The sequence below is a fragment of the Vitis riparia genome, chromosome 3 (genome assembly GCF_004353265.1).
Source record: "Vitis riparia cultivar Riparia Gloire de Montpellier isolate 1030 chromosome 3, EGFV_Vit.rip_1.0, whole genome shotgun sequence".
Taxonomy (NCBI): domain Eukaryota; kingdom Viridiplantae; phylum Streptophyta; class Magnoliopsida; order Vitales; family Vitaceae; genus Vitis; species Vitis riparia.
The window spans coordinates 2,374,859-2,397,173 of record NC_048433.1 but is presented as its reverse complement, the minus strand read 5'-3'; the positions used below and the strand labels follow the sequence as shown (position 1 = coordinate 2,397,173).

At 39.1% G+C, this 22,315-nt stretch overlaps 9 protein-coding genes across 9 annotated transcripts; 2 read left to right on the top strand and 7 right to left on the bottom strand.

The window, feature by feature from the left end:
• Positions 1 to 777: 777 nt before the first annotated feature.
• LOC117911711 (auxin-responsive protein SAUR64-like) lies at positions 778 to 1,757 on the bottom strand. Its single transcript, XM_034826109.1, has one exon. The coding sequence runs from the start codon at positions 1,371 to 1,373 to the stop codon at positions 936 to 938; it is 438 nt and encodes a 145-aa protein (XP_034682000.1). The 5' UTR covers positions 1,374 to 1,757; the 3' UTR covers positions 778 to 935.
• Positions 1,758 to 3,413: 1,656 nt separating this feature from the next.
• Positions 3,414 to 4,287, bottom strand: LOC117911795 (auxin-responsive protein SAUR67-like). The gene has a single exon (XM_034826212.1). The coding sequence runs from the start codon at positions 3,928 to 3,930 to the stop codon at positions 3,496 to 3,498; it is 435 nt and encodes a 144-aa protein (XP_034682103.1). The 5' UTR covers positions 3,931 to 4,287; the 3' UTR covers positions 3,414 to 3,495.
• A 1,359-nt stretch (positions 4,288 to 5,646) lies between these two features.
• LOC117911757 (auxin-responsive protein SAUR64-like) lies at positions 5,647 to 6,709 on the bottom strand. The gene has a single exon (XM_034826182.1). The coding sequence runs from the start codon at positions 6,219 to 6,221 to the stop codon at positions 5,778 to 5,780; it is 444 nt and encodes a 147-aa protein (XP_034682073.1). The 5' UTR covers positions 6,222 to 6,709; the 3' UTR covers positions 5,647 to 5,777.
• Positions 6,710 to 7,320: 611 nt separating this feature from the next.
• On the bottom strand, positions 7,321 to 7,746 carry LOC117911596 (auxin-responsive protein SAUR68-like). The gene has a single exon (XM_034826000.1). It carries the CDS (start codon positions 7,744 to 7,746, stop codon positions 7,321 to 7,323), a length of 426 nt encoding a protein of 141 aa, XP_034681891.1.
• Positions 7,747 to 8,428: 682 nt separating this feature from the next.
• Positions 8,429 to 9,266, top strand: LOC117911880 (auxin-responsive protein SAUR68-like). Its single transcript, XM_034826306.1, has one exon. It carries the CDS (start codon positions 8,698 to 8,700, stop codon positions 9,142 to 9,144), a length of 447 nt encoding a protein of 148 aa, XP_034682197.1. The 5' UTR covers positions 8,429 to 8,697; the 3' UTR covers positions 9,145 to 9,266.
• A 1,862-nt stretch (positions 9,267 to 11,128) lies between these two features.
• Positions 11,129 to 11,891, bottom strand: LOC117911770 (auxin-responsive protein SAUR67-like). Its single transcript, XM_034826193.1, has one exon. The coding sequence runs from the start codon at positions 11,778 to 11,780 to the stop codon at positions 11,334 to 11,336; it is 447 nt and encodes a 148-aa protein (XP_034682084.1). The 5' UTR covers positions 11,781 to 11,891; the 3' UTR covers positions 11,129 to 11,333.
• A 1,471-nt stretch (positions 11,892 to 13,362) lies between these two features.
• Positions 13,363 to 14,006, bottom strand: LOC117911813 (auxin-responsive protein SAUR64-like). The gene has a single exon (XM_034826235.1). It carries the CDS (start codon positions 13,889 to 13,891, stop codon positions 13,445 to 13,447), a length of 447 nt encoding a protein of 148 aa, XP_034682126.1. The 5' UTR covers positions 13,892 to 14,006; the 3' UTR covers positions 13,363 to 13,444.
• A 5,780-nt stretch (positions 14,007 to 19,786) lies between these two features.
• On the bottom strand, positions 19,787 to 20,206 carry LOC117911594 (auxin-responsive protein SAUR61-like). Its single transcript, XM_034825999.1, has one exon. The coding sequence runs from the start codon at positions 20,204 to 20,206 to the stop codon at positions 19,787 to 19,789; it is 420 nt and encodes a 139-aa protein (XP_034681890.1).
• Positions 20,207 to 21,158: 952 nt separating this feature from the next.
• Positions 21,159 to 21,672, top strand: LOC117911619 (auxin-responsive protein SAUR68-like). Its single transcript, XM_034826021.1, has one exon. It carries the CDS (start codon positions 21,217 to 21,219, stop codon positions 21,661 to 21,663), a length of 447 nt encoding a protein of 148 aa, XP_034681912.1. The 5' UTR covers positions 21,159 to 21,216; the 3' UTR covers positions 21,664 to 21,672.
• The last annotated feature ends 643 nt before the right edge of the window (positions 21,673 to 22,315 follow it).

The following is a 22,315-nucleotide window of genomic DNA, read 5'->3' as shown; positions in this document are numbered from 1 at the left end:
ACAATTATAGAGAGATTAGAAAAAAATGAATAAAGGAAGAAAAAATGTTTTAAGGATTTCAACAAGGGGCATTTATGTTTTAAAATTTTTCATTAAAAGGATAAATACAAAGGAAGTTTTAGTGAACGTATTTATAATTTCCCATTTCTATACATATAGTTATAAAAAAGAAGTTTTTTCACATAAAATAATAATTTTAAAAAATTGTTCAATTAAAAATAATTTTAAAACCACTTTATTTTATAATTTCATATAAATCTAGTCTTTGAAAAGATAAATTCAAAATAAAAAAAGAAACACAACTTTTGTGTTTTGAAAAGACAAGTTTAGTAAAAGAAAAAAATCAATCCATCTTTTAAAAAGATAAATAGGGTATAAAAAAAAAAAACAAAAGCGTTGTATTATTATTATTTTTAATTCTTTTTTAAAATCATTTTTAATAATATATTTTAAAAAAAGACAAAAAAAAGAAATGGGTATGAGATTAGAACTCATAACCTCCCAACAACCAAAATGATGTCCAGTCATCAATTTTGACCTACAACATTGAATAATGTGACAACAATGTCCACCACGCTGACACTTCAGCCAGCAGCAAAAATTGTGAACATCATTTTCCAGCCAACTTGCCACTCTTGGCCATTCCCATGCCGGCCATGGTCACATGTGGAGGCTGCGCCTTTTGTTTGAATATTCTACTTCATAGCAAGAAAGACCAAGGACTCTAGCCAAACCATGAATTGATTGAAGACATCCATACCAGTGTAGTCACGTATACTGACGAATCCTAGATGCATACAACATGAGAATAATTTCACACATATAGTCAAATCTTTTTCCTTCAGCTGATACATTCAAGAATGAAGAAAGAAATCAAATTTTTTGTAGCATCAAATTAGTAGATTATATACAAAAACTTGTGAGGTTTAATTCATTCAGAAGCCACGGAGAAGCACATGCTGACTGCTTTCTTCTTGACAAAGAGAATGACACCGTGAGCATTGACTAGTAGCCATGGACATGAGCAGAGCTTTCTCCATGTCTTTAGTCACACGCCGCTTTATCAAGAACACTACATAGTTCATAAAGACCGCATCGCATGGCAGCATGATGGGTCCATCTCTGGGCAATCCAAACTCTTCCTCAGACATCTTGAAGAGCTCTCTGAAGATGTGGTTGCTGAGATACACTATGGGAAACACAAACCGGGTCTGGTCTATTGTGTAGACAACAAAATGGCCCTTCTCAGCTCTTGATGAAGTAGTACTACTGCTGCTGCTGTCAGTATATGCAATATCTCCATTTCTTCTCTGCAGTGAAATCTGTTTCCTCATTGAAGTTAGCTTCTGCCACTTCCTTGCCATCTTGATCATGGTGCAGTGCCTTTGTTAAGAATGGGGAAATGTTAGAACTTGGGTCACTGAAATGGGTTTGGTTTAGAGCTCAATACAAGGCAATGGATGTGGGTTATTAGTATATATATAAGTATACACATTTACAGGGTTAGAGACACTCGGGTAAATGGAGCTTTCCTGGTGTATCTATTCATGGGCGCAAAGCCATGTGAGACTTGGATGATAGTGTGCATTTTTGGCTATGTTGGGTGCGTACAGGTGGTGTTTTCTGCTATTTGGTTTCATGACACATAGGGCACAAAGCAGGTGGATGATATTCATGCCTAGTTTTTGAGATCCACACAGAAGTATAGATAAGCACTCAACTTAAATATGAAAGTTTGAATCTTCTTCTAATTCTAATGTTAATCTTCAATATCCAGAAGGATCAGTTTGGTGATTTGGTTGGATTAAAAGCACTACCAGAATTAGGCATGTGCGGATGTGCAAGACAAAGCATGCCGGTCCCAGCATACAGATGAACTACCTAACAAGCAAATGTGTGGCTCAAATAAAACAAGGACTTCAAGTGTCCAGGCAATCACCACTTGGTTTGGCAATTTCTGCATCTATCTCTCTGGCTTGGAAAGACTAATGGATGGAAAGGGCTAGGTGGAATATGGGAGCATCACATTTCCTCCTGCAGAATCCAATTATGGAAACAGTTTCCATGTCAATAGAGCAAGTTTTTCATTATCCGTAGTCATATTTCTGTACTGTAGGCTACTGGTGGTAGGCCATTGTGTGTCATCTGGCCTCAAAAGTTTATACAGCTAGCGGGTTGAGGGCTGCTGGCATCATATTTCATACTCATTTTATCTTCATACAGGAAGCTCAGATAAATTTCACGTGTTCTGTTTGAAGCACGCGTTCCTTTTCCTCCGCGAGCAGCCAAAAATATGTTTCCTAGCAGCACCATGTGATCACCCCATTGCGTACCACAAGGAAAGCTACATTTAGAAGGCATTTGAGAGACAGGAATGGCTCATCTTGTGATCTTGGAAGGCCTAGCTCTATAACCCACATGCAAATTCATTGCCCTGAACCCTGCTAGATAAGCAAATTCTGTGCATGCTGGAAAATTCTCCTCTATGATTATTGGTTTCTGTTTATCAGCCTAGTCGGTATTGCCATAGTTCATTATCAGCCATAAGTTTTAACACTAGAAGTGAATCCTTATTCTTATGACACTCAACTGTTTGTGCTATTCCCAAAAGTTTCAATACCCTTTATCTATTGTGAATCCCACATTTTTTTTCTTGATTAGGCAATGTTTGCAACATCTCATGTGACATGTTGGAGGTGAAGCAACAACATTTGCTGGAACTGATTAATTCAGTACTGAAAGTACAACCTTATTTCATTACAGCTGTTTTAATAAGCCAGCAGTGATCACTGCCATATTCCATTACTATGATCCTTGATAAATCAGACCGACACAAAAGGGCTCCTATAGAAACAGTAGGATCTTTCTCATCTCACTCCAGACTATTTTGAGTTCTGCTGTTTTCTTGTTTATCCGTCTCTTCTATGTTGGTTAGTACTTACTAGCATCATTCTGCCTATTGTAGGTGAAAAATTCACCATCTGTTTTGGCTTTTAAGACCTTCTGAGCAAGTGTGGGACTATTCCTGTATCAATCATACGAAGAATTCCCTCCATGTATGCCAAAAATATAATCGTCTGTTCCCTTACAATTCCGCATTAGCTTTCTATGAGCAACTTGGAGGGAATGCCCCAATCAGTGAAATGGAAGGTCAATATCTGGGCATCAGGGCATCAGATTATTTTGAATGATTCTAATGAAATTAGGTTGTAGATCACTAAATTGAGGCTGCCAGTGAATGTTGTTATGTTTTATGTGTCAAGCAATTACCGTCGAATACTTGAAAGTAAATGATTGTTTGGTAAATAGGATATAGTAGAGAAGTCATTGATAAATTTCACTATGTATGCTGTCAGCATCCGATTTTGATCATTTTGACAAGTGCTTTTGTGCTACTGAAAGACACCAAAAAGTTAGGATAACTTGAGGGACTTTTCATTAGATGTATAAGCTACAACTGTTCTGAATGTTTACAAAATCAAAGAATGATTTGCTTCAAAAGCCACAAATCAGTAACTGTTGGTTGGATTGATCTTGATGGAAATATGAAGATGATGAGCAGCGATCTGCAGCTATGGACATGAGCAATGCTTTCTCGAGATCTTTAGCTACATGTCTTTGAATCAAAGAGACTGCATACTCCATGAAAACTGCATCACATGGCAGTATGATAGGGCCATTTCCTGGCAGCCCAAACTCCTCTTCTGCCATTTGAAAGAGCTCTCTGAAGATAACATTGTCAAGATAAACCAAGGGAACTACAAAGCGTATTCTATCAGAAGTGTACACCACAAAGTGGCCCTTATCAGCCACTGGTGATGTGTTGCAGCTCCATGCATCGGTGCCTCCCAACGAGATTCTTCTATGTCTCAAAGGGGCCAGCTTCTGCCACTTCCTTGCTACTCTGCTGAGGTTCTTAGTACTGATCATGTTGTCTCCTCAAACTAACAAGCAAACAATGAATTTGGTATTGAAGAAAAAGGGAATATGGTCTTGGGACACTAAAATGGCTGTGTTTGTTTAGGTTAGATGGAAATGGAAGTGGGTTTGGTTATATACTCACAGCCAGAGGCAGCCACCCTAAGTGTAGCTTTCATTGTGCAGGGATTCATGGGAGGCAAAACCATGTGAAAGTAGCTAGAATGGTTATGGCTGTTGGGGTGGTGGATGGGCATGTCTGGTTATGCTTGCCCATCAAAACATCAAAGTGGAGCATAGCTAAGCAACATTCATATTTCGTTTTGGTCAAATAGATGAATAATATAGTGGATCCAGAATTTGTGGCTGAATCACAGCCGACTTTGTGAACCACAGAACCAAAAAAAAAAAAAAGAGAACTTGTTTGAGTTACAAGAAAGAACTTGTTCAATGTATTAACTATCTCATAAATGATAAACCTCTGATGAAGGTAGTTGTTCTTGCTATCTCAGCAAGAGAAAAAAAATTGGGGTTTATGGAAGCAGTGCCTAGAATAACTGAATCTTGACCTCTTGTTATGAGGTCTGGAATCCATTAACAACACATTTTTATATAGAATTTAGTGTTGTTGATGTGAAGTTGAGTTCCCCCAATCCGCGTATATACTTAAGAAAATGTAAACAACAATATAAAGGGGTTAGGTATAACCCACCTACATCTGTGTCTTCAAGCTTCAATCCAAGTTTTGAGGACCTTCACTGAAAAGCAATGATAATCCAAGGAACCTTTCAACTTTTGCACTTAGTTTGAGAAAATAATTGACCTTTAGAATCACCACAAGTAAAACCAAAGAGAATTAAGAGCAAGTTATAATCAATAAAGTACAAGGGAAGAAAGGCTAAACTCTTATCATGCAATCAATAGATATGGAAGACTAAAGGCTCATAAAAGATGATCATAATTGATTTTCAAGTAGTTCAGAAGTTATAAATGACGGTCAAGAGCCTTTCATAAATTATATCACATACGACCTATCTGTTAGGTAGGAATTCTCGCTAAACCGGTTGACCACCTAGTCCATCGCTTGATCTTCCAGACCTGTGCCTACAAGCCACTGCCAAAGAGCCAAGCCTTAAGAGGGTGCCAATACTAGCAACTGGTGGACTACCCAACTCCTTCTTCCAAAAGAGCCACTTTGAGGGTCCCAAACAGTTCACATAAGCATGCCCTTACTTCTTGAGCCAAAAGATAGCCAAAGGTGCATTTTGAAAATATATTATGCTTTAGTCCATTTTGATTGCATCTAGACCTAGTTGAGAAGTAAATCCTTAAAAATATAAAGTGCTTTTCCTTTTTGTCATCTTTAAATTGTCATTTGAGTTCTTAGTTTCTCTTTAATTTGATTGGTTTGCAATTTGATCCCCAACACCTGTATACACTTGAGAAAAATGATTAAATCCAATCATCTGTTTTGTTCTCGTCAAAATTTGATCGAGAACTCTCAGAAAACCTTGGGCTAATAGTGTATAATTCAAAACTTCAATCTTTGTCCCTTGTCTCTTGTTCACTTGTTATCCGCAATTTTCATCAATTTCAGCCTCTGCTTTGAGCATGATGCAATGCCTGTTGCCAGAAATGGTTGAAGAAGCTAATGGAAGTAATAGCAGACCCTTATTCAAATCCACCCATGAAACTAGGATCGGCCTTAGGAACCTTTAGAAACAGCTTATGAATTAGATTGATCAAGCAAGGGATTGGCAAGAGAGTGTAACTGTAATTTCAGAGGACTACTTTTATGTATGTAAGCTCATTTGGCTACAATTCTGTGGATCATTTACAAAACCAAAGTATAATTTGCTTTAATATCCACATATTAGTAATTGTTGGCTTCCTTGTTCTTGACAGAGATTGGAGGTTGATAAGCAGCACCCGGTTGCTATGGCTGTGAGCAATGCTTTCTCTAGGTCTTTGGCAATGGATTGCTGAACCAGAGAGATTATATACTCAATGAAGACTGCGTCACAGGGCAAAGTGATGGGGCCATTGCTGGGCAATCCAAACTCCTCTTCAGACATCTTGAAGAGCTCCCTAAAGATGTTGCTGTTGAGATACGGTAAGGGCACAACAAAGCGGCTCTCATCGGAACTGTATACAACAAAATGGCCCTTTTCAGCAGTAGATGTACTGCAACCGTCTGCATCCACTTCTCCACTAGTTCTTGGCAATATGATTCTTTTCCTCCTGATGGCAGCCATCTTCTGCCAATTCCTTGCCATTTTGATGAGCTTCTTGGCACTGATCATGTTGTTTGGATGTGTAAACTCAGAGATCCAAAAAAGGAAGTTTTAGACCTTAGAACACTGAAATGGTATTGTTGAGCTGAGTAAAAGGAGACGGATGTGAATGAGTTATATATCCATAGGGGAGGATACAGGCCACTAAATGCACCATTCCTTCTGTTGGGATTTACAGGCTGCAGAACCATGTGATTTGTCGGATTGGTCTGATGGGAATCAATGAATGGAGAAGCCTAGCAAAGGAGTATATCCTTTCAGCTAAGTGGTTAAAGGACATACTGGGTACAATCATCTTAGCTTCCAGCTCATAAATCACAGTTTACCTTCAAAAATATGTGAAAACTGAGTTTAGTGAGTCCTGATTGGGACTTTTGGAGAGTTGGGTGAGCTTGATTCTAAGCAGAAATCATTTTCTCCTTGTCTGTTAAGACAATCAAAGCCACTCTTTGGTATCCTCTTAGCTGGATTTCGACATGTTGGGTCCAACCTGCTTCATTTCCATTAGGCAGTAAAGGTCTGAAAACTATTCGGAAGAAGATTTTTTTGGCCTCTTTCAAATGGCAGGTTTTTTATTTAAAAAGAAAAAAAAAATGAAGGTGAAAATCTCATGCTTGGAAGCTTGGTAGGTAAATCATGCAAAGCTTCTCCCTTTTGACCTGTAGAGCTGCTTTGCTTATTCATTATAATATCTCTTTGTTCTTGTGTAATGAAAATTTATAACTAATATTCCACTGAATATTTAGTTTTATTACCATTAATTTGTATTGACTATGTCTGATGGACAATTCGGTGGCCTATAATCAGCAGAAACAGGGGTTTGGTGTTTTTGCAGAATCCATTCTGAGGAAGAAGTGTAATGTTCTACTGATATTTGAACTGTGAAATGCAGGATTTTTGAAGTTTCCGATAAATGATAGTATAGTGTGGACAACTAGGAGGACTATTACCAGAAAAGAAGTGTGGCATGCCTCAGGCTATCCATAAATACACATTCTCAACCACTAAATTCGATCATTTTCAGAGCTGAGGTAATGAAATATGAAGAAGACACCTGGGATTTTTACAAGATGTAACTATGTTGATCATTTGCAAAATCTAGCTATGATTAATTCAGGTTCATCTGTTGGTGGGAAAAGAAAGGAGAAGAGGGCCTAGTGTTAGCAACTGACATAAGCAAAGCTTTCTCTAGATCTTTAGCTACACTACTCTGCAACAAGAAGACAATGTACTCCATGAAGAATGAGTCACAAGGCAATGTGATAGGTCCATCACTAGGCAGTCCAAACTTCCCTTCTGACATTTTGAAGAGGTCTCTGAAGATCTGTGTGTTGAGATAGGCTAGGGAAATTATAAAGCGTATCTGGTCAGGTGTGTAGACTACAAAATGGCCCTTATCAGCCACTGATGATGTACTACAACAGTCAGCATGAAGACCCTGATCAATTCTTGGAAGAGAAATCCTCTTCCACCTGATGGCAGCTACCTCCTGCCCCTTCCTTGCCATCTTGATGAGTTTCTTGGGACCGATCATGGTTATTTTCCAGCTAAATTAGAAAGGCTTGGAACAAGCAAAGAGATGAGATGGTACTGATGTGTTGAGTGGATTGCAAGTTGCTAATGTACTAACAAGGCTACAAGATAGTACATAAGTGTAACATTCATTTTGCTGGAACCAAAACAATGGAAAACCATATGCTGATTCCATCCGTGTTTCAACCATTGCATCAGGACATACATCTAAGATAGTTTGCCATATCCATTCACCTTAACTGTCAGCTCATACAAACCACAGATATCCATACATAGGAGAAAAAAATACAGCTGTTTAAGGCTCAAGAATAGTAGAAAAAGATCAATCTTAGACATGTTGTCCAGGAAAGCTAAGACAGATCCTTCAAACATCTATCAAAATGGGTGGTACTTGACCTTACCAGGAATCAATTCAACTTGTACCTCTAAGCTAGCTGTGGACTATAGTCTGGTGGCCGGAAGAAGCCGTTTTTCTCACCAGATACACCTAATGGTTTGTTGCATTTAGGTGTCTGAGTTCTTAGTTAGATCCACCGGCTTTTTGTTACTACCATTGTGCCTTGTCAATGTACTTTTATTCCCATATGCATAAACTTCTGTGGTTTATATGAGCTGACAGCTAAACTGATTGGATCATTATGTCTGTGGATCACTTGGCAAATAGGTGAGAGATGTATCTTCTGCTAAGTTCTGCCTTGATGTATTGATTTCAGAACAGAACCAAACAGACCCACCCCTCCCTGAGATCCAATCAGCACATGGTTTTGTATTTATTTGATCCCCAAAAAATTGAAAGATATGACTTTGTACTGTCTCTGGCCTTGTGAGTATATAACTAGCCCACTTCCATTTGCTTTGCACTCAACACAGCAATACCCTTCTAGACTTTTAAAATCAAAGTCTCCCTTCTTTGCTTCATCAAAGCTCTCTATAATTTACCCAGTAAATAAGAATGATCAATCCCAAGAAACTCGTCAAGATGGCAAGGGAGTGGCAGAAGGTAGCCGCCATCAGGAGGAAGAGAATTTCTCTACCAAGAACCCGTCAGTATTTGGGTGCTGGCCATTGTAGTACATCATCAGTTGCTGATAAGGGCCATTTTGTTGTCTACACAGCTGACCAACGACGATTCATGATTCCATTAGTTTATCTCAACAGTGAGATCTTCAGAGAGCTCTTTGAGATGTCTGAAGAGGAGTTTGGGCTGCCAAGTGACGGACCTATCACACTTCCTTGTGACTCATTCTTCATGGAGTACATCCTCTTTTTGGTCCAGAGAGGTGTAGCTAAAAATCTGGAGAAAGCTTTGCTTACCTCAGTTGCTTACACTCAGTCCTCATCTTCTATCTTTTCCCAACGAGAACAGATGAACTCGAGATTACTTGTTTGTAGTTACTGAATTAATGATAGGTAGATTTTTCAAGTGATCAACACAATTTTCTGCTTTATGCATAAACCTTGTAAACAATTGGTGGAATTTTCCTCATTTGTATATTAGTACTACACATTTCTGTATTGAAAAAGGCATTACAGAACAAGTTTGCAGCTGGGTTAGCTTAGAACATGCCCAAGTGCTTAATTAAAAAAGATGAGATACTTTCTTCCTCACAAGGGATTACAGATTGACAGAAAAGAAAAAACACAGAAGAGATGCTTCTTCCTCCAAACACTGAAATAAAATAAACTTTAGCTGTTAATGCAATAGTAGGCAACCCCTGTTTCTGATAGTTGGGCAGCCAATGCTCTGTAACTAAATAAATCTTCAGACATGTTGGGTACAAAGTAGGGATAACTAAAATAGTTTGATCACTGAGAGGAGGAAACGGAGGAAGGAGACAGCATCTTTAAGCCACTGAGAGCATGGAGATAAGAGGAGAAAACTACATGACCTTGTCTTAGAACCAAGGTGATTAACGGGAGAAACTTGTAGGTCTAAGTTTTCATGTTGCAGAGCACCAAAAGGATTGTGTTTCTGACCTTTGATGCCAACATCATTTCACTACAATCAAATGAAATGAGGGTTGTTAAGATGAAATTAAAACTGGTTCCTAAAAGATATCTGAAGTGTTAATATTTGAATCATATCAGTTATGATATTTGCAAGAGATTTGGAGAGATAGCGTTCTTCTGTTGAGATTGTTTACGCCATGTCTACTCTTGCTTGTTATCAATGTTCCACTCTGGCTAGCTACTACGCTACAATGGAAGACAATTGAGATAAAAATCTTGGGCATTATCGAAGAATATATCATTCTGTAGTTGTGTTAATTAGTACCAATTACAGATTAGACTAGCCACAAAGAAGTGACTGGTGGCCCATATGTCCCTGATGGGAAGAGGACAGTGAGCACCGACTGGTTGCAATTGAAAATAGCAAACCTTTCTCAATGACTTTAGCCATGCCTCGTTGGATGAGTGGGATTATGTACTCCATGAAGACTGAATCACAAGGCAATGTTATGGACCCATTGTTAGGCAGTTCAAAGTCCTCCTCAGACATCTTGAAGAGCTCTCTGAAGATGTTATTGCTGAGATACACTAAGGGAATCATAAAGCGCCTCTGATCAGCATTCAGCAGTGTACACAACAAAATGGCCTTTATTTGCCACTAATGTAGTGCAACTTTCTGCATCCACATTGATATTTGTTATTGATGAAATTCTTTTCCTTCCAAGGGCTGCTATCCTCTGCCACTTCCTTGCCATTTTGATGATCTTCTTGGGGCTTATCATGCTGCCTTACCCTGTACATTATGGACTGAGAGTTTTGAGAAAGAAGAGAAAAGAAAATTCAGGTCTTAGAACTTTGAAATGTTTTTGCTAGTGTTGAGTGGAAGACAATGGAAGTCAGTTATGTATTCACAAGGTTCAAGATACTCCATTGATGCATCTTGCCACATGTTGCAATTCTTTTGTACAAAACCATTGTGATAAGTTACATGTTTCAAATCAGTGCATCAAGGTGCATACCAAGGACGGGATTTCATCCTATCTCTTTATGCGCTTTAAGGGCACATCATATCCAACTTAGCTGGCACCAATCTTTGGAAGTCAGTTTGACGGTAGTTTCAATATATGAATGGTTTGATTTCCTTTTACTAAATATAAGAGGAAACTAAAACAACAACTCATCAACTAGGATGATAATAGTATTTCAACAGCACCAGTCCTCTGTTTGTTAGAGCTCATCAGAATACATCTGGCAATATGGATGTGACTTTGCAGTTTTCCCTCAATAGGATCCTTTTCCATAATTTTTTCCCCCTTCAACACTGCTTTCTATGAGAAATCTAAATAATGTACCATGTTCACAATGAACAATTCATAGTAATTTTGCAATTGATTATTCTAAATTACTGTCACTTTCCTTCATAGTTTAGATGATGACTATATTACCAAGCAAACAAATTGAGTAATGGCTTTGTCCCTGGAATATCTGGTCAGATAGCTGCAGCAACAATGCTTACCATTTGATGGCAATAAGCAATAATTATGATGAAGACATGAAGAAAATCTTTTAGAATTCTCATTATACATATTATCAAACTAAACTTTTGTGGATCATTTACAAAATCTGAGAATGATTTCTTCAGCAAGCACATAATAGTAATTGCTCATTGGTCTGTTCTTGGTGGAAGTACGAAGAATATGAGCAGTTACTGGGAGCTATGGACAAGATCAAAGCGCTCTCCAACTCTTTAGCAACACCACGTTGGATGAATGAGATCACATAGTCCAAAAAAACTGAATCACACAGCAGTATGATGGGGCCTGCACTTTGTATCCCAAACTCCTCCTCAGACATTTGGAAAAGCTCACTGAAGATTTCACTGTTAAGATACGCCAAGGGAATCACAAAGCGTCTTCTATCAGAGCTGTAAACAACAAAATGGCCTTTATCAGCCACTGATGATGTGCTGCAGCAATCTTCATTCACACCCTTGTTGATTCTTTGTAATGAGATCCTTTTCCTTCCAAGGGCAGCCATCTTCTGCCACTTCCTTGCCATTCTGATGAGCTTCTTGGGACTGATCATGCTATCTGAATCTCAAGTTTGAGGGAGAATGATTCAAGAAAGAATGATGAGGAAGAAATGAGATTTGCAGTTAGAACACTAGAAAGATGATGTTGTGCTGAGTGGAAGGGAATACAATTGAGCTATTTTATATTAGGAGCCCCAACACAGCGCCTTAAATGTAACCTTCTCTGTGTTAGGCTTGGTTGGGTGCAAAACCATGTGCTGCATGGACAAGGAGGGGCCTTTAGGAAGTGGCTGAGAAGGTACTGCATGAAGAGTCAAAAACACAGCCACACACAGAATACCCGGTCCTACCTGCCAAGTGGTTTAGTGACAATAGATCCAATCCCTTTAGCTGGACTGGAAAATAAATAGATCATGGAGGGAACAATGTGCCACCAGATGCTTTGCCTGCTTATATCAATTGAGTACATATGGGGATTCAAGAAGAGATTCGTGGTTTTAGAACCCAAAAGACCACATAATGCACCAGCCATCTTGGGCCTCAAATATTAACTGAAACTTTGTGTGTCGGCCTGAACATGGAGATTAAACCTAACTAAAAATCCAAAACTTTGCCCTCTATTTTTCAAGGTCTTTCTAGCCCCACATTCTAATTGATGATCCCCAAGGGAAAAACAGGGGAAAGTAGTACAGGGCTTGTAGTCCCACAAATAAAAACAATGAAAATCAAGAGCAAGTTATGATCAATGAAGTACAAGGGAAGAAAGGCTAAACTCTTATCATGCAATCAATAGATATGTTAGTTTGGTAGTGATTGCGCCTGAGATACTTAAGGCTCATCAAAGATAATCATAATTGATTTTCAAGTTGTTTGGAAGTTATATATGAAGTTCAAGAGCCTTTTATATCAGATATGATCTAGCTGTTATGTAAGAATTCTCACTAAACTGGTTGATCACTTTGTCCATCGCTCAATCTTCTGGACTTGTGCCTACCTTAGAGGGTGCCAATACTAGCAACTGGGCGACTACCCAAGTTCCTACTTCCAAAATGTGGCACTTTGAGGGTCCCAAACGGTTCACACATGCATGCCATCACTTCTTGAGCCAAAACTTAGCCAAAGGTGCTTTTTGAAAATATATTATGCTTGAGTCCATTTTGATTACACCTAGACCTAGTTGAGAAGTAAATCTGGGAGACTTTATAGTTCTTTTCCTTTGTGCCATCTTTAAATTGTCAGTTGAGTTCTTCCTTTCTCTTTAATCTTGATTGGTTTGCATTTTGATCCCTAACACCTGCATACACTTGAGAAAAATGATTTAAATCCAATCATTTGTTTTGATATCATCAAAATTTGATTGAGAGCTTTTAGAAACCTTGGGCTAATAGCGTGTAATTCAAAACTTTAATCTTGTCTTTTGTCCACTAGAGTTGTACAGAATTTTCATCAATTTTGGCCTCTGCTTTGAGCATGATGCAATGCCTCTGTCAGAAAAAGTTGAAGAAGCTAATGGAAGTGATAGCAGACCCTTATTCAAATCCATCCATGAAGCTGGGATCAGCCTTGGGAACCCTCAGAAACAGCTTATGAATTAGATTGATCAATCAAGGGATTGGCAAGAGAGTGTAACTGTAATTTCAGAGTACTACTTTTATGTATGTAAGCTCATTTGGATACAATTCTGTGGATCATTTACAAAACCAAAGTATAATTTTCTTTAACATCTACAAACTAGCAATTGTTGGTTTCCTTGTTCTTGACAGAGATTGGAGGTTGATAAGCAGCGTCCGGTTGCTATGGCTGTGAGCAATGCTTTCTCTAGGTCTTTGGCAATGGATTGTTGAACCAGAGAGATTATATACTCAATGAAGACTGCATCAAAGGGCAAAGTGATGGGGCCATTGCTGGGCAGTCCAAACTCTTCTTCAGACATCTTGAAGAGCTCCCTAAAGATGTTGCTGTTGAGATATGGTAAGGGCACAACAAAGCGGCTCTCATCAGCACTGTATACAACAAAATGGCCCTTTTCAGCAGTTGATGATGTACTGCAACTTTCTGCATCCACTTCTCTACTAGTTCTAGGCAATGAGATTCTTTTCCTCCTGATGGCAGCCATCTTCTGCCACTTCCTTGCCATTTTGATGAGCTTCTTGGCACTGATCATTTTGTTTGGATGTGTAAAATCGAGATGGGAAACTTCGAGATTGAAAGAAAAGGAAGTTTTACACCTTAGAACACTGAAATGGTATTGTTGGGCTGAGTAAAAGGAGACGGATGTGAATGAGTTATATATCCATACGGGAGGATACAGGCCACTAAATGCACCATTCTTCTGTTGGGATTTATAGGATGCAGAGACGTGTGATTTGTCGGATTGGTCTGTTGAGAATCAATGAATGGATAAGCATAGCAAAGGAGTATATCCTTTCGGCTAGGTGGTTAAAGAACATACCGGAGACATGTTGGGCTTTGTGGAGCCTAGTTTTGTTTGATCCAATTTGACGACCCGACCCGAATAATATTGCATGGCTTTTTAATGGGAGATTTATTGAGGCCTGTTGGGCCGTTTAGCCCATTGTGGAACTACCCTTTATGATTAGGGTTTTTTAGTGTGGTGGGGTTGTCGTGTTATATATATAGAGAGAATATTGTAGCCGCTAGGTTGTACTCTGAATTCTTCCCTGATAATAGTGATATCCCTGCAACTCCGTGGATGTAGGCAAATTGCCGAACCACGTAAATACTGTCTTGTGCGTGTGATTATCTTTTCTTTGGCGTGTGTTTTCTTTAATTTTGTTTCTCACGGGTTGGGAATTCGGTTTAATTCCCTACAACTGGTATCAGAGCCTAGGGTTAGGTTTGAGTGGGAGCAATGGCAGAGGAAGCAGGAAAGGCGTCTGGAATAGAAAAGTTTGATGGCACAGACTTTGCGTATTGGAGGATGCAGATTGAAGATTATCTCTATGGGAGGAAATTGCATCTGCCTCTTTTGGGGACAAAACCTGAGAGTATGAAGGCTGAGGAATGGGCGCTTCTTGACAGACAGGTTCTAGGAGTTATTAGGTTAACTCTGTCTAGGTCTGTTGCACATAATGTTGTAAAGGAGAAGACCACAGCAGATTTGATGAAGGCTTTGTCCGGTATGTATGAAAAGCCGTCCGCAAACAATAAGGTGCATCTGATGAAGAAATTGTTTAATTTGAAGATGGCAGAGAATGCATCAGTAGCACAACATCTGAATGAATTTAATACAATCACAAATCAATTGTCGTCTGTAGAAATTGATTTTGATGATGAGATTCGTGCTCTGATCGTCTTAGCTTCTTTGCCAAACAGTTGGGAGGCAATGAGGATGGCAGTAAGCAATTCTACGGGAAAGGAAAAGCTCAAGTACAATGATATACGAGATTTAATTCTGGCTGAGGAGATTCGCCGAAGAGATGCAGGAGAAACCTCAGGATCTGGTTCTGCCCTAAACCTTGAGACAAGAGGCAGAGGTAATAACAGAAATTCAAATCAGGGTAGATCAAATTCCAGAAATTCTAATCGAAACAGAAGCAAATCTAGATCAGGCCAACAAGTACAATGTTGGAATTGTGGGAAAACAGGTCACTTTAAAAGGCAATGCAAAAGCCCTAAGAAGAAGAATGAAGATGATTCTGCTAATGCTGTAACAGAAGAGGTACAGGATGCATTACTTCTTGCAGTAGACAGTCCACTTGATGATTGGGTTTTGGATTCAGGAGCTTCGTTTCATACCACTCCACACCGAGAAATCATACAGAATTATGTTGCAGGTGATTTTGGTAAGGTGTATTTGGCTGATGGTTCAGCCTTGGATGTTGTGGGTCTGGGAGACATCCGGATATCGTTGCCTAATGAGTCTGTTTGGTTACTGGAGAAGGTTCGACATATTCCTGACCTGAGGAGGAATCTGATTTCTGTTGGACAACTTGATGATGAAGGACATGCGATATTATTTGTTGGTGGTACTTGGAAGGTTACAAAGGGAGCTAGGGTATTGGCTCGTGGAAAGAAGACTGGTACTTTGTATATGACCTCATGTCCAAGAGACACAATTGCAGTTGCTGATGCAAGTACTGATACAAGCCTATGGCATCGTAGACTTGGTCACATGAGTGAGAAAGGGATGAAGATGCTGTTGTCAAAAGGAAAACTACCAGAATTGAAATCCATTGATTTTGACATGTGTGAAAGTTGCATCTTAGGAAAACAAAAAAAGGTAAGCTTCTTGAAAACTGGCAGGACACCGAAGGCTGAAAAATTGGAACTAGTACACACTGATTTGTGGGGGCCTTCTCCGGTTGCATCCCTAGGAGGTTCAAGGTACTACATCACTTTTATTGATGACTCAAGTAGAAAGGTATGGGTTTATTTTCTGAAAAATAAATCTGATGTATTTGAAACTTTTAAGAAGTGGAAGGCCATGGTTGAGACAGAAACAGGTTTGAAAGTAAAATGTTTGAGGTCAGATAATGGAGGAGAGTACATAGATGGAGGGTTCAATGAGTATTGTGCTGCACAGGGAATTAGGATGGAGAAGACCATTCCTGGGACACCACAGCAGAATGGTGTGGCTGAGCGCATGAACAGAACTCTCAATGAGCGTGCTAGAAGTATGAGGTTGCATGCTGGACTACCAAAAACTTTTTGGGCTGATGCTGTTAGTACTGCAGCTTACCTGATAAACCGAGGACCATCAGTTCCCATGGAATTCAGACTTCCTGAGGAGGTTTGGAGCGGTAAAGAGGTGAAGTTTTCACATTTAAAAGTTTTTGGTTGTGTTTCTTATGTTTATATTGATTCTGATGCTCGTAGCAAACTTGATGCAAAGTCAAAAATATGTTTTTTCATTGGCTATGGTGATGAGAAATTTGGCTATAGGTTTTGGGATGAACAAAACAGGAAAATCATCAGAAGTAGAAATGTGATATTTAATGAACAGGTTATGTACAAGGACAGGTCAACTGTAGTGTCAGATGTTACAGAGATAGATCAAAAGAAATCTAAGTTTGTCAACTTAGATGAATTGACTGAAAGTACTGTCCAGAAGGGGGGTGAAGAAGATAAGGAGAATGTAAATTCACAGGTAGATCTGAGTACACCTGTAGTTGAAGTTCGCAGATCTTCTAGGAACATTAGACCTCCGCAGCGTTATTCACCTGTTTTAAATTATCTCCTGTTGACTGATGGCGATGAGCCAGAGTGTTATGATGAAGCCTTGCAAGATGAGAATTCAAGCAAGTGGGAGTTAGCCATGAAGGATGAGATGGATTCCTTGTTAGGGAATCAGACATGGGAATTGACTGAATTGCCAGTAGGAAAGAAGGCTTTGCACAACAAGTGGGTATACAGAATAAAGAATGAGCATGATGGTAGTAAACGTTACAAGGCCAGATTAGTTGTTAAAGGGTTCCAGCAGAAGGAGGGCATTGACTACACAGAGATATTTTCTCCAGTTGTGAAAATGTCAACAATCAGACTTGTACTAGGAATGGTGGCTGCAGAAAACTTACATCTTGAGCAGTTAGATGTGAAGACAGCATTCCTTCATGGTGACTTGGAGGAAGACCTTTACATGATTCAGCCAAAAGGGTTCATTGTTCAGGGACAAGAGAATCTAGTCTGCAAACTGAGAAAAAGCTTGTATGGCCTTAAACAAGCTCCTAGACAGTGGTACAAGAAGTTTGACAGTTTTATGCATAGAATTGGGTTCAAGAGATGTGAAGCTGATCACTGTTGCTATGTTAAGTCTTTTGACAATTCTTACATCATATTACTGTTGTATGTGGATGATATGCTTATTGCAGGGTCTGACATTGAGAAGATTAATTATCTGAAGAAGCAATTGTCCAAACAATTTGCAATGAAGGATTTGGGAGTTGCAAAGCAAATCCTTGGTATGAGAATCATTAGAGATAAGGCTAATGGTACATTGAAGCTTTCACAATCAGAGTATGTGAAGAAAGTTCTCAGCAGGTTCAACATGAATGAAGCTAAACCAGTGAGCACACCCTTGGGGAGCCATTTCAAACTAAGCAAAGAACAGTCACCGAAGACAAAAGAAGAAAGGGACCATATGAGCAAGGTGCCCTATGCCTCAGCTATTGGTAGCTTGATGTATGCTATGGTGTGTACAAGGCCAGACATTGCACATGCAGTGGGAGTTGTGAGCAGATTCATGAGTAGGCCTAGAAAGCAGCATTGGGAGGCAGTCAAGTGGATTCTAAGATATCTGAAGGGTTCATTAAATACATGTCTTTGCTTCACAGGTGCAAGTTTGAAATTGCAGGGTTATGTAGATGCTGATTTTGCTGGTGATATTGATAGTAGAAAGAGTACTACTGGGTTTGTTTTTACTCTAGGTGGTACAGCTATATCATGGGTTTCAAATCTACAGAAGATTGTTACTTTGTCTACTACAGAAGCCGAGTATGTTGCAGCAACTGAAGCTGGAAAGGAGATGATTTGGCTACATGGTTTCTTAGATGAATTGGGTAAGAAGCAGGAGATGGGCATTCTACACAGTGACAGTCAGAGTGCAATTTTTCTTGCCAAAAATTCGGCTTTTCATTCAAAGTCGAAACATATACAAACAAAATACCACTTTATCCGTTATCTTGTTGAGGATAAACTGGTAATACTTGAGAAGATTTGTGGATCTAAGAACCCTGCAGACATGTTGACTAAGGGTGTCACTATTGAGAAGTTGAAGCTGTGCGCAGCTTCAATTGGTCTTCTAGCTTGAGGACAGGAGGATAAGTTGTAGGGATGAGGGATTGTTTCTTGGAGGATAGCGGTTTGATGTTGGTGATTGGACTAGTCTCCAAGTGGGAGATTTGTTGGGCTTTGTGGAGCCTAGTTTTGTTTGATCCAATTTGACGACCCGACCCGAATAATATTGCATGGCTTTTTAATGGGAGATTTATTGAGGCCTGTTGGGCCGTTTAGCCCATTGTGGAACCACCCTTTATGATTAGGGTTTTTTAGTGTGGTGGGGTTGTCGTGTTATATATATAGAGAGAATATTGTAGCCGCTAGGTTGTACTCTGAATTCTTCCCTGATAATAGTGATATCCCTGCAACTCCGTGGATGTAGGCAAATTGCCGAACCACGTAAATACTGTCTTGTGCGTGTGATTATCTTTTCTTTGGCGTGTGTTTTCTTTAATTTTGTTTCTCACGGGTTGGGAATTCGGTTTAATTCCCTACAAGACAATCATCTTAGCTTCCAGCTCATAAATCACAGTTTACCTTCAAAAAAATATGTGAAAACTGAGTTCAGTGAGTCCTGATTGGGACTTCTGGAGAGCTGGGCAAAGCTTAATCATGAGCAGAAAGCATTTTCTCATTCACTGTCAAGACAATCGAAGCCACTCTTTGGTATCCTCTTAGCTGGATTTCGACATGTTGGGTCCAACCTGCTTCATTTCCATTAGGCACTAAAGGTCTGAAAACTACTTGGAAGAATATTTTTTACCACTTTCAAATGGCAGGTTTTTGTGAAAAAAATGAAGGTGAAGATACCATGCTTGGAAGCTTGGTAGGTAAATTATGCAAAGCTGCTTTCTTTTAACCTGTAGACTCACTTTACTTACTCATTATAGTGGCTCTTTGTTGTTGCGTAATGAACATTTATAACTAATATTCCACTAAATATTTAGCTTTATTACCTTTAATTTGTACTATGTCTGAGCCTATAATCAGCAGAGACAGGGGTCTGATGTTTCTGCAGAATCAAAAAGTACTTTTTCCAATATTTCATACCTTCGATGGTGAGATGGAATCCATTCTGAGGAAGAAGTGTAAAGTTTGCTACTGATTTGAATTGTGAAATGAAAGATTTTTGGAAGTTTCTGATAAATGATAGTATAATGGGCACAACAAAGAGGACTAATACAAGAAAAGAAATGAGGCAATTCTCAACCAACAAATTTGATCATTTTCAGTGCTGAGATAATGAAATATGAAGAAGAGCCCTGGGATTTTTATAAGATGTAAATGAGTTGATCATTTGCAAAATCGAGCTATCCTTAATTCAGTAACTGCAAACAAGGAATCTCGGTTTCATCTGTTCTTGGTGGGAAAAGAAAGAAGGAGAGGACCTAGTGTTAGCAAATGACATAAGCAAAGCTTTCTCTAAATCTTTAGCTACACTTCTCTGCATCAAGAAAATAATGTACTCCATGAAGAATGAATCACAAAACAATGTGATAGGTCCATCACTAGGCAGTCCAAACTCCTCTTCTGACATCTTGAAGAGGTCTCTGAAGATCTGTGTGTTGAGATAGGCTAGTGGAATCATAAAGCGTTTCCGGTCAGCTGTGTAGACTACAAAATGGCCCTTGTCAGCCACTGATGATGTACTACAACAGTCAGCATTCAGACCCTGATCGATTCTTGGAACAGAAATCCTCTTCCCCCAGCTGGCAGCTACCTTCTGCCACTTCCTTGCCATTTTGATGAGTTTCTTGAGACTGATCATGATTGTTTTCCAGCTAAATTAGAGAGAAGACTTGGAAGAAGCAAAGAAATGAGATGGTATTGCTGTGTTGAGTGGATTGCTAATAGAAATAGGTTACTTATATACTAACAAGGCTATAAGATAGTACATAAGTGTAACATTCATGTTGCTGGGACTGAAACAATGGAAAAACATATGCTGATTCCATCTATGTTTCCACCATTGCATCAATACTGGTTACAGCAGAAGACACATCTACTACATTTTGCCATATCCATTCAGCTTAGCTGTCTGCTCATTGACATCTATATATAGGAGAAAAAGGTACAGCAGTTTAAGGCTCAAGGATACTGGAAAAAAATCAATCTAAGACATATTGTCCAGGAATGCTAAGACAGATCCTTCAAACATCTACCAAAATGGGTGGTACTTGACCTTACCAGGAATCAATTCAACTTGTACCTCTAGGCTAGTTGTCGGCTATAGCCTGGTGATCATCAGAAGCCATTTTTCTTACTAGATACACCTAATGGCTTGTTGTAGTAAGGCGTCTGAAGTGATTCCTAGTTAGATGAGGGGCCACTTTTTTTTTTTGTTACTACCATTGTACCTTGGTCAATGTGTTTCTATTCCCACATGCATAACCTTCTGTGGTTTATATGAGCTGACAGCTAAACTGATTGGACCATTATGTCTGTGGATCACTTGGCAAATAGGTGAGAGATGTATCTTCTGCTATGATCTGCCTTGATGTATTGATTTCAGAACAGAACCAAACAGGCCCACCCCTCCCTGAGATCCAATCAGCACATGGTTTTGTATTTATTTGATCCCCAAAAAATTGAAAGATATGCCTTTGTACTGTTTCTGGCCTTGTGAGTATATAACTAGTCCACTTCCATTTGCATTGCACTCAACACAGCAATACCTTCCTAGACTTATAAAATCAAAGTCTCCCTTCTTTGCTTCATCAAAGCTCTCTATAATTTACCCAGAAAATAAACATGGTCAATCCCAAGAAACTCATCAAGATGGCAAGGGAGTGGCAGAAGGTAGCTGCCATCAGGAGGAAGAGAATTTCTCTTCCAAGAACCCATCAGGATTTGGATGCTGGCTATTGTAGTACATCGTCAGTTGCTGATAAGGGCCATTTTGTTGTCTACACAGCTGACCAACGACGATTCATGATTCCGATAGTTTATCTCAACAGCGAGATCTTCAGAGAACTCTTTGAGATGTCTGAAGAGGAGTTTGGGCTGCCAATTGACGGACCTATCACACTTCCTTGTGACTCATTCTTCATGGAGTACATCATCTTTTTGGTCCAGAGAGGTGTAGCTAAAGATCTGGAGAAAGCTTTGCTTACATCAGTTGCTTACACTCAGTCCTCATCTTCTTTCTTTTCCCACCAAGAACAGATGAACTCGAGATTACTTGTTTGTAGTTACTGAATTAATGATAGGTAGATTTTTCAAATGATCAACACAATTTTTAGCTTAATAATATACCTTGCGAATAATTCCCAGAATTTTCTTCATTTTCGCCATTTGCATCACTACTACACATTTCTGCATAGAAAAAAGCATTAGCTCAGAACATGCCCAAGTGTTTAATTCACAAAGATGAGATGATCTTTTTCCTCACAAGGGATTGTAGCTTAACAGAAAAGAAAAAACCAAGACATGCTTTGTCCTTCTAACATCGAAAAATAAAATTTAGCTGTTTCATGCTCTCTAACCAAATTAATCTTTCGACATGTTTGGTACAAAGCAGGTGTAATTAAAATGATTTGATCAGTGAGACGAGGAAACAGAGGAAGTAGACATCATCTTTTAACCTTGGAGAGCAAGGAAGAGAAAGGAGAAAATGACATGACACAGTCTTAAGAACAGAGGTAATTAGAGGAAGAAACTTATAGCTCTAAGTTTCAGGTTGCAGAGTACCGAAAGGATTGTGTTTTGGACCATTGGTGCTAGCATCTTTTTTACTCTGATCACATGAAATGAGGGTTTTTAAGATGAAATTATAAGTGATTCTTAAAAGAAATTTGATTTGTTGATACTTGAATCATATCTGTTGTGATATTTGCAGAGAGATTTGGTG

Bases quoted from the DNA above. Each gene is read 5' to 3' on its own strand.
- LOC117911711 (XM_034826109.1), bottom strand. From the start codon at position 1,373: ATGATCAAGATGGCAAGGAAGTGGCAGAAGCTAACTTCAATGAGGAAA.
- LOC117911795 (XM_034826212.1), bottom strand. From the start codon at position 3,930: ATGATCAGTACTAAGAACCTCAGCAGAGTAGCAAGGAAGTGGCAGAAG.
- LOC117911757 (XM_034826182.1), bottom strand. From the start codon at position 6,221: ATGATCAGTGCCAAGAAGCTCATCAAAATGGCAAGGAATTGGCAGAAG.
- LOC117911596 (XM_034826000.1), bottom strand. From the start codon at position 7,746: ATGATCGGTCCCAAGAAACTCATCAAGATGGCAAGGAAGGGGCAGGAG.
- LOC117911880 (XM_034826306.1), top strand. From the start codon at position 8,698: ATGATCAATCCCAAGAAACTCGTCAAGATGGCAAGGGAGTGGCAGAAG.
- LOC117911770 (XM_034826193.1), bottom strand. From the start codon at position 11,780: ATGATCAGTCCCAAGAAGCTCATCAGAATGGCAAGGAAGTGGCAGAAG.
- LOC117911813 (XM_034826235.1), bottom strand. From the start codon at position 13,891: ATGATCAGTGCCAAGAAGCTCATCAAAATGGCAAGGAAGTGGCAGAAG.
- LOC117911594 (XM_034825999.1), bottom strand. From the start codon at position 20,206: ATGGCAAGGAAGTGGCAGAAGGTAGCTGCCAGCTGGGGGAAGAGGATT.
- LOC117911619 (XM_034826021.1), top strand. From the start codon at position 21,217: ATGGTCAATCCCAAGAAACTCATCAAGATGGCAAGGGAGTGGCAGAAG.